At 34.6% G+C, this 15,785-nt stretch overlaps 1 protein-coding gene across 1 annotated transcript in view; it reads left to right on the top strand.

Moving 5' to 3' along the window:
- Window positions 1–668: 668 nt before the first annotated feature.
- Window positions 669–15,785, top strand: part of LOC140244903 (low-density lipoprotein receptor-related protein 6-like) — a 126,201-nt gene continuing 111,084 nt past the window's right edge. The window contains exons 1-4 of the mRNA XM_072324511.1: window positions 669–681; window positions 3,359–3,818; window positions 4,500–4,634; window positions 6,849–6,981. Of these exons, the coding sequence (XP_072180612.1) occupies window positions 669–681; window positions 3,359–3,818; window positions 4,500–4,634; window positions 6,849–6,981 (741 nt within the window). The remainder of the gene's footprint in view (window positions 682–3,358; window positions 3,819–4,499; window positions 4,635–6,848; window positions 6,982–15,785) is intronic.

Raw genomic sequence — 15,785 nt, 5'->3', positions numbered from 1 at the left:
CTATATTCAACATTTTCTGAGTATTACCGTTGTTGATGGGTTAGACGCGTGTAGACCTCTGCAGGGACACTTGTTGTTCTTTATTGGTCATTCGTTCGAAAAAGAACAGATTGCGGAAAGAGGAACAAAGAGTAGAGTCAACTATTTTTAAAGCTCGTTAATATTTTATGATGGCATGTTGTACACCTATCTCCTCGGCAAGCGGCTAATGTTCCTTCATAATGTACTATTATGCTCTACATTCTTGTTCACACCTGACAATGTGTAAGTTATCCTCCTGCCAAAAGTACGGGCTTTTCCCCTTATTTCATTTTCAGGACATCAAATATTTTTTCTATCTTTGCAAAACAAGTTAGAGCAATCACAAAATACAGATGACAAAAGCGCTTACTAGTATAAGGATTGCGTATAGAAATTGAGACTTCTATCTTGAGATTCTCTACATAGATTGGGGTTATGATAAAGAATAATTATTGACTGCAAAAAAAAAAAGAAGCGCACAAACAAACTTTAATTGAATAAGTACGATCCCTACAACATGGATCCCACATTTATAGAAAAAACTAAAAGAGACTGTACTTTCGTGTTTTGTATACTTGCTCTTAGTGACTTTTCTTGGAAGAGTTTGCCAGAAACTATTCATATTTTTTTCTCTTTGCAAAGATAATATGCCAGCTGAAAGTATGTAACACTGTGGGTATAGTGAAATAACGTGGACAGCAGTTGTATGCCTTTTCTTATCGGTTTTTTATTCATGTTTGATGCAGTTATGTAGAGAAAATGTCTTGGAGCTCAGAATTGTGGAAGGTTTACATTATATTATTGATAATAATATGAGACATTGCGCACAAAAGCGAGAGTAATAACATCACGTAATGAGATCATAGTTACAAGATATACGCTGTAAGCAGCCTATCATAAACCATGTGGGGCAACACTGATTTCGACATAATAACATCTCCAAACATTAAACAACATGTTTCCCTTTCGTTGGTCATGATATTAATGGACAAGTCAAGAGCCATTGTAACTTGTTCGGACACAATACCCTCTTTGGCGAATGGTCGTGAGAATTCAATTGTGTCCTTGACCATGACACAGACCATCACGTTGTCGCTTCGGGTGGATTATTATTTGGAATGCAAATTATAAATAAAATGTATGTATTTGTTTATGTTTTGTGTATTATGTGATTATGTTTTGATATAATTATGATATGTGTAAGGCGCTTAGAAACTATGTATTAAGCGCGGTAAAAATGCTAATTATATTATTATTATTATTATTATTATTATTTGTGCCGGAAATGCATACTATTGGCCTTGGCGCCGCGGCCCTATCGTCAGGTTAATACCGTTAAAGGAAAATGAAACCTTAATCCGTTCACTACGGGAACATGGCGGCTTGTTTATTAAGTCTATGGGGATTTCAGAATTCAGCATGGAACGAGTTAACTATGTGGATTGACTGATTGCACCAAGATTAGTCCAACACATCGGTGTAAGTTTGAGGAAAATAGGACCATCCGTTCAAAAGTTATGAAGTTTTAAAGTTTTGGTACCACCATCGCTGAATGAGAAGACTATTACAGTTCTTTACGTCACATTATGGAAAACGATATAAAGAAAATTAGAGAAAATTCAAAAAAAAATGAAAAGTAGGGCCTACACATTCCTCGATTTGTTACTGATATGTTAAGAGTAATATTATTCTCCCTGCTTTCTAAAAGATCCATATAATAGCATTAACGTGATATATATTGAAAATTAACATTATAATGAGATACAATCATATTTGATTTGATTTGATTTGATTTATTGGTTTCTGTATCATCATTGTACATATACACATTCATGTACAAACATAAATATGATAATATATACAAGTATTTTCTTGTTCATTGCCTGTGTACAATGTACAGCAAAAGTACAACAGAATATACTACAATGAATAATACAGAGGGGCTACAGCATAAGCGTAGCTTGATTTGCGTGCAGCCCCCGTAGCATAACATAATATTATAATGTACATCGGAAGGAGAATAGGAGGGAGGGATGACTTGCATAGAGATAGGATAGTTGAAAGGAGAAAGGGAAGGGAGAGGTTTGTCTGCTTTCACTAAAGGTTTATACAAAATAAAATCACCTGTATCACTGAGTAGCAAGACATTACAAAGTATTTCTTCAACGAGGTACAGGTGGACAGCTGATACAGGTCATGGTCGGTTACATAATCATTATTACATAATAGATTAATTGTGTCGATATTTGAACGAAAGAATTTCGTGTATATAACAATGACAATGGAATTACTGATATTCAGATAACAACATCGTTTTTACAGCCTTCCTAAAAGAATACGTGGACTTTAAACTTCGAATTTCAGAAGGAAGAGAATTCCAAACATCGGGTCCGGTGTGTCTGACAGATTTCAGAGCCATCACTGTTTTGGGATTATACAAGTGAAACTTATCATATTGTCTTGTTGGATAAGAATGTATTTCCTTATTTAATTGAAATAATGAGTAAAGAAGATGGCAAATGACCATTATGTAAGCGAAACATATAGAGTGAGTTTTGCAAAAAATTAATGTCATTTACCTAGGTGTTCTTAATTCTGCGAATAAAGGATCTGAATGGTCTCGATAACCTGAGTTGGTGCATATACGTATTGCTTTCTTTTGCAAAAGTAATATACTATCAATGAATTATATGAATGTAATATACTATCAATATACTATCAAATACAGCAAAAGTAATATACTATCAATGAATCATATGAATAACAAACATTCAAACATTCAAAAAATGCATGTGTATATACAATACACAACATGATAATAAGCGAATATTTTCTGCATTATACAAGGCAGGTATTATCATAACATATCCCCCACTCTTTAAATCAAAACAATGTATATCAAAACGGTAATTTTATATTTTTCTTTATCATTCGACTGCATTCTGCACACACACCAGTCATACGATTGCATTGCACCCCATGGAGCAATCAATTTTCCCAAGGGAATTATGTCGCCGAATATTCTTCTGGTGAGGCCCCATCCGTCTCCAGCTTTATCGCTTACAATGGCAGTGTCCTGCGTTCAATCATCTCTGCATATACTTGAAAATTTATGTCTATCTATTTACATGTTTTTATTTTCATTGTACAATAATGCTGCTTATGTTTTTGTCTTTGGAATTTGTGCTGAATTTGTTTTTACGTGAATGCCAAAAAATTGATTAATCCAACAAAACCAAACTTTAACAGACATAATTTAATATTGCATGTCTTTGATATCAAGGATATTTTGCGTGTACTGCCTAACTTACGAATATTATGTAATCCCATCTTGTAGCTCAAGACTTAGAAGATGCTGCGAACGACGGTCCGCGTCTGATATGGACAGAATTCAACGATGAACACAACCGCACGCGCATCACCAGCCTGCCAGCCGATCCGGAAAGTTACGACGCATCGTCCGAGCTTAGGACGCTGTACTATTACCAAAAGACAGATACGAGGTTCATCGGGCTGGCCGGCGACTATCGCACTCGGAGCATGTTCTGGTCGTCGACGAGCGATCGCGGCATCTTCCGCGGCGGGCTGAGTGCTGGGGTCACGGGTAGTTTGATCTTCGGGGGAACGTCGAGCTCCGTGGACGGTATGGCTGTCGACTGGCTGAGTAGAAATCTGTACTGGGTGGATAGCACTTACGACTGGATCATGATATCCGATTACAATGCAACCTATGACAGGGTCTTGATCGATACAGGATTGGAGAAACCACGAGGGATCGTAACCTATCCTCAGAGAGGGTGGGTCTTAATGTATATATTCATAGGGAAAATAACAATAACAACAACAAGTTATATATATATATATATATATATATATATATATAAAACACAAAAAATTCCTGCAATCTTCTAATGTATCTTGTTTCAAGGAATTTGATGGATAATGTTGCAAATAGCGATTGATGACTGTCTGCAATCCTATGCAGTTTTTGCGCAATGTGCTCATTTATGATTAGAGTCTAGATTTGATCAATATTGCATCATCGCTATAATGCGGCATTTATCGTCAACTGGATTTAGTCGGAAAATGCTGGTACAAGTTGACATGGTCGATGTTAACGAATAATATAATACTCCATTAGAAATATAGTATTTGCATTTGAAATCTAATAGTTGCGTTTGTTCCATTGTCTTGCTCATTCTAACACAGCATCCAGGAAAGTATATAGGAAATATAAGTTAATTGTGTCGATGTGCAGTATCTGATAAGCTAACGCTGGCCAAGGACTCTAGGAAGATAGCAAAATCGAATAATGACGCGTTGCGATTTGTTGTGAAATGTGGTCAGTTGAATGAGTGGAATTGAAGAGACTTTATGATGACCATGATTTGTAGTGATTGCGTCATACTTTTGGAGCGAGACATCGCTGACTCAGGAATAACTTTTGGCTGCTTTTTTTTTCTGTGCTTTCCTTCCAGCTATCTGTTTTGGACAGACTACGGTGAGCCTGCGATGATTGAAAGGGCGACTCTTGCCGGCAAAAACAGAACTACCATCATAGATACTGATCTTTTCTCTCCGAACGGAATCACGGTGGATTACGAAACAGACCGGTAAGCACGTCATAATGATATGTTCCATGGCGCCATGTCATAAACCATTACGTGATCACGTGGTCATTTCAGTGATCCGATGTGGTCTTAGGCAAATGAAGTTCCTCTTCCGTAGACAGGATAGAGCAATGAAAAAAAGTCCTTTGTACCATTCTGTGAAAACAGACAAACTGAAGGAGCAGGTTGACATGAAGACAAAAGGGCAGACCAACAGGTAACCAGACATACATTTATTGCAGCGTGCCTGCAGGAAGGAAGTTTACCTGTATCACTACATAACATTAACTTTGCGTATTAAAAGACATATTGGAAACATTTTTGGACCTTGGATCTTGAGATGGATCTTGAGATGCCCTCATCTCCCAGAGTAATTTACAAATTTTACAAGCCACAGTTATATGCTTTTTCTTGTGAACTCCTCTTTTCCATATAGAGTTACAAAATAAGACTGTATTGCTTACTTGTTTATTTATCTAAAAACCAAAGTTGATACCAAAGTATTGTATCCATGTTTTGTTGAAACTTATGTAATTCAAAGTTTCTTAAAATATTATGTACTCATGTGTATTATGTGTATTGCTTTTTATTAGGCCTACTTTATATGGAAATGAAATCATTTGAATTGAATTGAATTGAATTGAAGTGGAAACCTTTCCAACAAAAGTTGACAACTTTTTTTGAAAGGGAATACACTGTTGAACCTGTATATTCCTGTCACTTCGTGTCACGACACATAAGCTTCATTATTATTTAAGTCAGTCATAGCGAGTATGAGAGTTTTTGATTATAGGCGCCACGGGCTAATGAGTAGCGTACAAAATATATGTGTGTGACATGTTCTCCAGTTCCATATATGAATTACTCGTTTTCTGGTTTGTTGCGTGAAATACACTCATCAGAAAAGAAGTAAACACTTCTTCGAGTTCATAATTTTCACAGAAGATTTTGATGAAAATCAATGTATTGGATACCATATGAAAGGTAATTTAAATGGCTATCAACCTAGTAGGTCGATATACAGCAAAACTATACGTATAAGTGAACACGTTCGTTTTTACCCTTCAATTAAAAGGCACAAAGGTAAAAATTGCAAAAATTGACGTTTTATCTTCCATTTGCAAATGCCCTGTAAGATAACAATGATAACAAAAGACCAGTTTAACACAATGAGAGACATAAATGAAAGATCAAAAATAAGTTTTCGTCCCTTTATCTCTATATAATGTCAAACAAAATCAAATTGAAAAATGTAAGGGGGAAATAGATAAGAATTTTCTAACAACTCAAACTTGAAATGACATAGGGAGTAAGGGCACACAGATAATTAAATGAACAGAATATCTTTATTTCATTCATTCAATTTAGTTAAGAACTCATGACACAAATTCAAGAACCACATTAAATTCACGATTTTCCTAATTTGAGAAATCAATGAAAAATCTTACCATTTTTGTCTACATTGCTTCTTCTCTCATTTCATTTGAATTTGGATTTGATAGAAAATTTTTCATTTTCCTCCATCATTTTTAGCCTTTATTGATATTTTGGGCTTCAAAGTTAATCAATTATAGAGATCATAGGTATATTTTTGCAACTTAATTCATCGTTTTCATTGTGTTAGATTTGTCTTTTGCTCTTACTGCTTCATGGAAAAGTATTATCGCATGAAAGACAACTTGTTCATTTTTGCATTTTTTTTACTTTTGTACCTTGGAAGATAAAAAGCAAAGGTGTCCACTCATGCGTAAAATTTCCCTTTTCAATGACTTACCAAGTTGATAGCTAAATTGTATATTATACATTAACATTTAACCAAAAACCAAAAACTGAGAAATATGAACTTGAAAAAGTGTGTATTTTCTTTTTTTCGCTTTTTCCCTTCCTCCTTAGCGTACATAAATTTGATTCTGCAGCTTGTTTTTTCCATGCAGGAGGAAGTATCAGTGTGACTTAACTTGTGGATGCATAGTGTTCATGCATGATCATCGCCAGAAAAATAGAAAGAGACAAAACGTTACTTCTGAAGTCCTGTTTGCAAGAAGAAGAAGAAAAAAAAAAAGAATTGTAATGATTAGACTCCAAACTTACTCCTCTTCCCTCCCCCTTTCAATCTCTTACCGTCTGTCTGTTGGTCTCTCTTCCTCCTCTCTCCCCTTTGTCTGTCTGTCTTTCTGTCCGTCTGTCCTTCTGTCCTTCACCTCTTATTACTGCCAGAATTTATTGGGTCGATCCAAGGCGACTTGAGAGTAGCAGGATTGAAAGCGCCAATCTAGATGGCTCAAACAGAACTTTAGTGGTTCAGATGCTTCCATCAAATGCCCAGTTCTTCGATCTCGTCGTCTTCGGGGTGAGCATCGGAATTAATTTTTATCACACATCTTCTTCTTCTTTTTTTCACGTCTTTTCGATGTGTTAGAAAATACCAAGTCCCATTTATGAATAGCAGAGGAAATCTTCCAAAAGGAGCCTGAACATCGGGAAGAAATGTGTTTGAAAACTTGCTTTCCAAAGTTTCCAAACAACAAATATTATTTTTTATCTTACTTGGCAAACTAAGATCATAAGGCATGCAGTAATGGTCGGCAGTTTTACTTGAAAAGGGTCAATGATCAGCGCCTGGTGGGGAAGGAAGGGCTAAGTCATTATGTCATAATAAGTCATCATGTGCAATAATATCATACAGAGTGTTGGTTACATACAATAGTGTCTATTTGCTGGTTAGATGTACGAGAGAGTGTGCGTATAAGTGGAATGAGAATTAGGAGAGAGAGAGAGAGAGAGAGAGGGAGATAGATGTGCAAATATCAGACTTTCTTAAAACGGTTTCAAACAAAATGGTTTCAAATAGTGCCATTCTCTACCTCATATATTTATTAATGAATAGTACAGTATTTTGTTTCTTTGTTTGTTTGTTTTGTTTATGTCTCCTTCATAAAGTGCCACAGAGCATTCACTATTTCCCTCATTATGTGAAGATGTAATTTTTGAAAGTATATATACATATTGTTTTAATCATGATGTGCATGGTATGCGTTGTCAGAGAGTTTATTATTAATACTGTATAAAAAAGGTTGTGGATCACAGGATCAAGGGCCTAACGACAAGTTGAAAAAGTATAATTGTATCTTTTTATATTATTATTCTCAAAAACGGTTGGATTTTTTTTTATAATGTTATGTTTTAGCGCTTTGGTGTTGGTTATTTGTGAGATCGAATTTTGGTGTAAAATGTGCAATAATATAACACAGAGTGTTGGTTATAGAAACAATAGTATATATTTGTTTGTTAGATATACATATTGTACGTGAGAGTGTGTGTAATAGTGGAATGAGAGTTGGAAGAGAGAGAGAGAGAGAGAGAGGGGGAGAAAGAGGGGGAGAGATGTGTTATTATCAGATGCTATTTTCGTATGTACAATGCACATATGTAATGCGAATCATTGATTGACTGATTTGATGTAATGCGCTGTGTATAGATTGAATTTATTCTGATATGGGAGTTTATGTATATTACGAAGAGAAGATTGTGAGGATTTTTTTTTTAAATCAAACTGATTATCTTTGTTGTGTAAAATGTGTTGATTTGAGCCCTCTGATTATCTGATTATTCTTGTTTATCTGACTATCTTTGATTATTTTTGATAAACTGATTATTTTTGTTGTGAAAATGTGTTGATTTGAGCCGTATGACAACACAACATCTGTATTAATTAAAAAGTATAAATGACCGGTATACATAATTAACATAAACTCATTGTTTTTGTTTTTTATATAATCATTGAGAACAGTAATATATTGAATCTGTAATATCTGATTTTGTTTTGTATTACAGGTTAATCGAATTGTGCAATGGTTCTGATAAATAAGATTGACCCTTTGTTATTTTAATGTATTTTTTTTTCATCGCTACATTGTATTTTGTGAGTATTTTTAATGTATACATGGCCATTGTTAACAATGTCTGTAATTCAGCCTCAGGGCTGCGAAAGATATTGATTAATAAAACACCATTTCAATTCAAATAAAGAACATTGGACCATAAGAAGAAAAACATTTACATTTTTTTCTTGTACTCAGTGTTAGCTTGAGGAACAGCAATGGACTGTTGATAGGATACCGTGTTATACGCAGGCTTACACACTAGAAAAAAAAGTTCAATAAGGGAGCTAGAAGGGTTCGAAGTCGCGGAAATGGGTACAAATTGCACGATTTGCGAAAATGGTGGAACTTTGCTTCTTATATGGTTCATTTGGGGTTCGATTTTGCCACGGTCATTGCAATATTGCGCTCCAAACTAGTCTCAAAACAAAGACCTCCTATGGTGTTGCTCGACACTGAAATGCAATATTACATATCCTTGTGCTGGTATTATGAACATATATTTTTTGATATCAGGAAACTTAATTTTCTTTCATATTCTATAATCATTCATCGAGAGTATATTTTCAAATTAAGTTGAGTCCATGATGAAAAGGGTCTTCTAAAAAAACTAACGTAGAATACCTGATTGCTTGTCTGGTATTGACCAATCACATTGTACACATAACCTAGGAGGTTTAACAGATGAAGTTCCAACTGGCTGTAATTATTCAAATAGTCGTCAGATTTCTATTGCTGTACAAAACAATTCCACAGGTGCATTTGTGCCTTCGCTGATCGGGATTCGATGCCGCCGTCTCGCTGAGCAATCTGAAGATTCATTGTTGACGTTAACATAATTTTGGCGATATTTTGCTTGTTAATCTATTAAATGAAATGAAATCCTATACTTTAAGATAAAAACATATAAAGCAAAAGTCAATTCTGAACAGAAATATTATTGTGCAAAAGTGTTGATCAGAGCTGTTTCATGTGAAAGTGTTTAAACTGTACCCTGGATAGCCGGTTTATTTTATCACTTTTCCTCATGATTCTGACAAATCAAACTGATATGAATCTTCAAATAGAATTCTTTATCAATAGATACATCAGATTACTGCCCAGGCATGCCTATTCGAATAATGTTCGTTTTATTTCATTTTTGTTTGCGCAATTTCTATTCGTGTATCCCCGTGTCTTTAACATTCACCTAATCTATCTCTTATTGGTTGGGATGTCGAAACGTAATTACCATTACAAAGACATATCTTCCTGTTTGTGGTTCATTCTTGCTAAGGTGCAATATTGAGCCCATAACTAGTCTCAACGAAAGACCTATATGGTGTTGATCGACACTTGAATACAATATTGCATACCGTCGTGGTGCTACTATGTACATGTTTTTTTTTAAGACATCATAAAACTTGATGTTCTCCCATAATTTCAGAATCATTCATCGGAGCATTTTTAAATGAAGTTGAGTACTTGATGAAAGGGTCTGCGAACAAGCTAACGAAGAATACCTGACTGCTCGTCTGGTATTGACCAATCAAAATGGAATATGCCACAGCATTCCCTGCATGCTTACTGTGCGATGATGGAGTCAAACCCTACTACACGGTAAAGATTTTCGTTGCGACTCGATCTCGGGACAGCAAAAAAAAAAAAAAACAAACAAAAAAAAAAAACCGATATTTCTTTCAAGACCCTCATGTCTGGAATTCCATCCACTCTGATGTGAAATGTAAGAAAACGATACAGAGTTTTAAGAAAGCTTTCAAGCATATTTTACTTGAAAGGTTTTCTGGAAGTTACCAATATCATTCTACGAATTTATAAGAGACTAGCAAGATAGGGTGTGTTTGTGAAAATGACATCTTGCGTATTGTTAATGTGCGCTGGTCCATGCTTTTGTATGCATGCATGTATGCATGTCTGTGTATGTGTGAGTGTGTGTGTGTGTGTGTGTGTGCCAATGTTTTTCTCTGTATATACGATGTATTTACTTTTCTGAGATTAGTTTTAAATAAAGCCAATTGCCTTCTCACTCACCCCTTCACTTGATATCTTTTGCTGTTTGTTTGCTTTGTTTGTTTGTTTGTCACATTGTCATTTTATACTTGTCATACCATTGTCACATTTTATGTATGCATATTTTATTAAGTGAAAATAAATGAAATGATAAAATAAAATCATTTAGAGTGCAAAATCGCGGATATATATGGGTGCAAAGTACACGATTTATTTTTTAGGGTTGATTTTTTCCCTTTTTTTCATGATTCATGCACGGTAAAGCCTAAGGGTAAAATGCATGCACATGAAAAATGTAAGCACATGTTTCTATGTGCTTGCAAACACCACATTTCAGAATGAGTAAAGGCTAGCTGTGATAGTGGAATTTCTCATGAATAAATAATAAAGCATTCAAACCCTGGCCATTGTTCAGCACCATTGTCAGGGTGTTAACCACATACTCCCATACACACCCATTGACCCCTAAGCAAAGTGAAAGTTTTGTACAGAGGGTTGGAAATAGAGCAATTTCTGTAACCTAACTGTGAAATTGATCATGGATTTCATGAAACTGATTTATGTTTTAAACCACCTTCAACAAAATTGTACACTATACAACTATCACACATATCAATGACAGTGTTATCTGATAGATAGTTACTGAATTATTAAGAATCAAAAGTGGAAAATGTTTTTTTTTTTTTAAACGCCTATTAATTCATAGAATACATTCGATGCAAAATAATGACATGGATGTTTCCTCAAGTGTCAATTCACGGACCCAGTCGTTTGGTCACGTGGTGTGGGCATGTTCATTCTTTTCTTGAACATGATTTATAAATTCAATGAATTGTTGAGTCGTGCGAACTTATGTGCACATAAGTTGACTCCCAGATGGCTCATTGTACAGCTCGTGCATGCGTGTTTGAGCTGAGCATGTAGCGCAAATTCCATTTCCACAGCAGATCAGCTCTTCTGAGGCTTTTCGTAGCGTCTCACTGCAACTCTGACTTCAACATTATTTTGTCCACTTCATAATATCAAGACTCCGCAGATTCCTACTACGTGGAAAATGGTGAGTTAAAACATCATCGTAAAGCATAATTTGAAATATCCACAATGTTCTCGATATTACTCTCGATATAACCCTTCATCAAATTTCTTGTATCTGTTATGTTTTTGGTTGTATAGCCGTGTCTTATAATGTAGGCCTGTAGGCAGTAATACTAAAATGTTCATTTTAGAGTTCTGTTAAAAATGGCTAGTTTTATGCGTGCTGTTTTCTGTTTTATTTTGTTTTGTTTTGTTTCGGAACCATTCTGTGGAATTAGATCAGCATTAACGATAAAATGTCTTGCTAAAGACGTCATGGCATTCCGATTTCCGATTTCCGATTTCCGATTCATTTATTGTCCATTTAGGAAATTCTTTTTGTTGGCATATGGGCGTGCACATATTAATATCTACATACATGCATAAACTATTCATGTACATGTACACATTATAAATGATACAATTTTCACTACATTTTTTTTTCTATTTTCCTCATCCGAGGTACTTTATTTTCCCACATAACTTCACATTTTACAGTCGCTTTATCTACAAGTATCCGAAGGTATTCAACATATCATTTTAACAGGACAAAAATAATTAAAGGCTGCATCAACGATACCAACCAAAATAATTGCGTATTTTTTGGTTGCACTTCAAACTAATATAAAAACTAAATTCCGCTTTCAAATCTTCTACTAAATGGTGTATATTGAACAAACATTTGTTTCCTTCATTGCGTTCTCTTATATAATTCCTATAAACAATAGATTGGGCATAATTAAAAAAGAAAAGATTTACTAATTTCATCTTCTTATTGCCTATATCATATCCGAGAATTATGACGTTTACATTTATATCTATTACAAAATCAAAAATATTTCGAATTAAAACCGAAACCACTTTCCATTTTATTTGCATTTCAGCAAAAAAATGACAAGTGGTTTCTTTACAATTACATATAGTACACAAATTATCATGCAAAATTTTCCATTTAAACAAATTATCTTTACTGGGTAGTATACGATGAAAAAGCTTGAAATTAAATTGTTTTATTCTGTTGTCATTAATCTGAATAAACTTATATTGCAAGACCTTTTCCCAGTCAAAATCACATGGTAAGTTCAAATAACCTTGCCAGAAGTATATACATGAAGGTTCTTGTTTTTTTCTCATGCAAAAATAGTCTATAATAATGTTTAGCTGATGTTTTCTGTACACTGATTTTATCACCTGTTGACAACTCAATAGCATCAAATTCTTCTGTGTGCGGTAATACAGGAGTCTGCATATCATTACGTAACTTGTCCAACCAAAACCTGGGGAATGCTTTTTTTAACTTGGACAATTCAAATGAGATGAGCAGCTGCCTATCTTGGAAGGTTGCATTTATGGCTGTAACGTCTTTCCACTCCCCATCTTTTATAATCCGTTTCACTGTGATAACATCGTCTTTTATCCAATTCTGGAAACATAACATTTCATTTTCATATCTAATATGACTGTTATTCCAAACAACTTCTTTCTCTATATCATAAACATTAAACATATCTATGTATTTTAACTCAGACCATGAACAGAAAAGGTCAATGTAAAACTCAGGTATTTGTCTCTTTCTGAATATTCTTAGAACATTATATCATTTTTCTTGCAATTAAATTTCCAACACAAAGGTATTCCGCCAATTTTCTGGGTCCAATATTGAAACAAAATCTTCCATGACATTTGTTCCCCAGAAAAATACTTCTTAATCCATGATAAGCGGAGAGATAAGCATTTTGAAAGCAAATCGACCATTTTAAGTCCTCCTCCTGTTTCTGGGTTACAGCATACAGTGCGTTTTACCTTTTCCCGTTTGGAATTCCGCAAGAAAGAATACAGTAATCTATTTACTTACTGAATCATTTTTAAAGTGACAGGTACTGCTGTAGCTGTGTATACTAATTGAGATGTAACTTATTGTTTAATAGTGGTCACCTTTCCATACAATGTCAAATTTCTCACTCTCCATAAATCTAATGTATATTTTCTATTTTCCCTATTTTGCCTTCCCAGTTAAGGTTTTCAACTTTTTTATAACATTTCCCAACATATACACCGAGACATTTTATGGCATCGTCTGTGAGATTTAATTCTCCAATAAATTGAATATCTAAATTCAGTCTCATAAACTGAGATTTTGACCAATTAATTATTGGGCCAGCATTTTCACCAAAAAATTCTACTTCTTTCATTACTTCTGTAAAGGAATCAACAGAATCAACTAAAATTGTAGTATCATCGGCAAATTGAATAATTCGAATTTCTTTATACTCATTTCCTGATTCAATATGAGGTACTGAGACACCTGTTATTTTAACATTCTGCTTTATTTTTGCTGCTAAAATTTCTGCAACAATGATAAACAAAAGAGCTGATAACGGACATCCTTGCTGCACACCTCTTTTAATAATTTTTTTTTTCCAGATATCCAACCATAGTTCATTACTCTACCATTAGCATTACTATACAACGTTTTGATCCATCTAATGAAGGATTCCTTAAATCTTACTTCCTTCAACAAACCAAACAAAAAATCATGATTAATAGTATCAAAGCCTTTCTTGAAATCCAATGACATAATGATAGTGGGTGTTTCAGTACATTGACAATAATCAATTACATCCTGAACTGTCCGTATACACTGATGCAGAACGATTTTTCATAAAACCATATTGGTCTTCTGATATAATATGATTATAAAAAAGAACAATTATACAAAATTATTATTGTATAATTTTCACTACATACACAATTATACAAGCATAATTTATACTCACAATACAGTGAACACATACATCATCACAAATTTCAAATAATTCTTTTTACCGATCAACAACAAAACAAAACAGTTAAGAAAACGTGGAATCGGATATTCCTATAGGAAGTGTATCCTTTACATAACCTTTACGCCCCTCCCCCCCCCACACACACACACATCCCCAAGGATAATACATCGCGTCGTGCCATATCATATTTGATTAATAACGAATAAAAGGAATGGAAGTTGATGAATTGTTGATAAACTTATGGATAAATAGACCAGTGTACTAACTAAACTTATAATGGCAAACACTGCACGCTTATTTTTATGTTGGGATAATTCTCTGTAGTTAGGTAGTGTTAGTGGTGGACTTACACCCTGTATGCAGCAAGGCAGTGCATAAGAATTGAACTATACATTGAGGTGCCATAGAGAGTTATGTAGTCACATTTACATAAGTCAGCTCTTCTGCAAAATTATTACACACGCATGAGCAGTGGCCTTGAACTCATGACACTTGATTTTCCTTTTCAGGTATTCAAGCAAGATACAATATGATGAAGGGCGCGCATTCTTCTGATCACGTAAACTTATATGCAATTCTGAAGGACAGAGTGATTCCTCAACAGAATCAATATACGTGAGTTTCCTTAATGGATTAATCCGTAATATATGTATTTTCATGTTATTGATTCATCTAGATTTTCAGCATGTGATATCCATGAAGTATATTATATTAAAGTTTATCATTACACATGAACGCAGTTTTATCAGTTACTATAACGTAGCCACCGTTTAGTGGGTTGCGGAAAATTTGATAAGACTATATAGTGCAATTTTTGATACCATCAATAATCGAGAGATATGTTACTCAAGTGGACCATTGCGATCATTCATCCTTGCCTTTTCCGTTCTACGTCTTCTTAGTTTTTTGGATTTTTTTCCTGAAAACTCCATGATGGATTGCCACTCATGCACGCAGCATCTCTACCCCGCAAGAATCTTCAAATGCCCTGAATAGCCCTTTTTGGGGGGAGGAGGGGTTAATCTTCTTTTCTGTAACCAGTATTATTAAAGTAAATCAAATCAATGTTATGAATAAGTAGTGGGGGCTATATTCTCACTTTTTTTGTGGTGACAGGATTAGAGGTGTCAACCATAATGGGCATCATTACACCCATTGCCATGGCCAGCTCCCGGACCATCATCTGTGGCAAGTTCAGCAACGGCTGAATGGCTGAGGTCTATAAGTCGTAGTCCTTTCCTAACTGTGTAAAATATACATCAAACTGATGTTAAATTGGCATGTAATATGATGTTGTTTTACTTTGTTATTTTATGTTATGAAGACTTTGAGTTGGTCAGGAAAAATGTGGGAATATTTGAATATGCCTTATGTCATAAATGTATGCAGGCCTACATAAAAGG

This window comes from Diadema setosum, chromosome 21, assembly GCF_964275005.1.
Source record: "Diadema setosum chromosome 21, eeDiaSeto1, whole genome shotgun sequence".
NCBI lineage: Eukaryota > Metazoa > Echinodermata > Echinoidea > Diadematoida > Diadematidae > Diadema > Diadema setosum.
The sequence above is the reverse complement of the archived record's forward strand: the minus strand, read 5'-3'. Positions and strand labels throughout refer to the sequence as shown.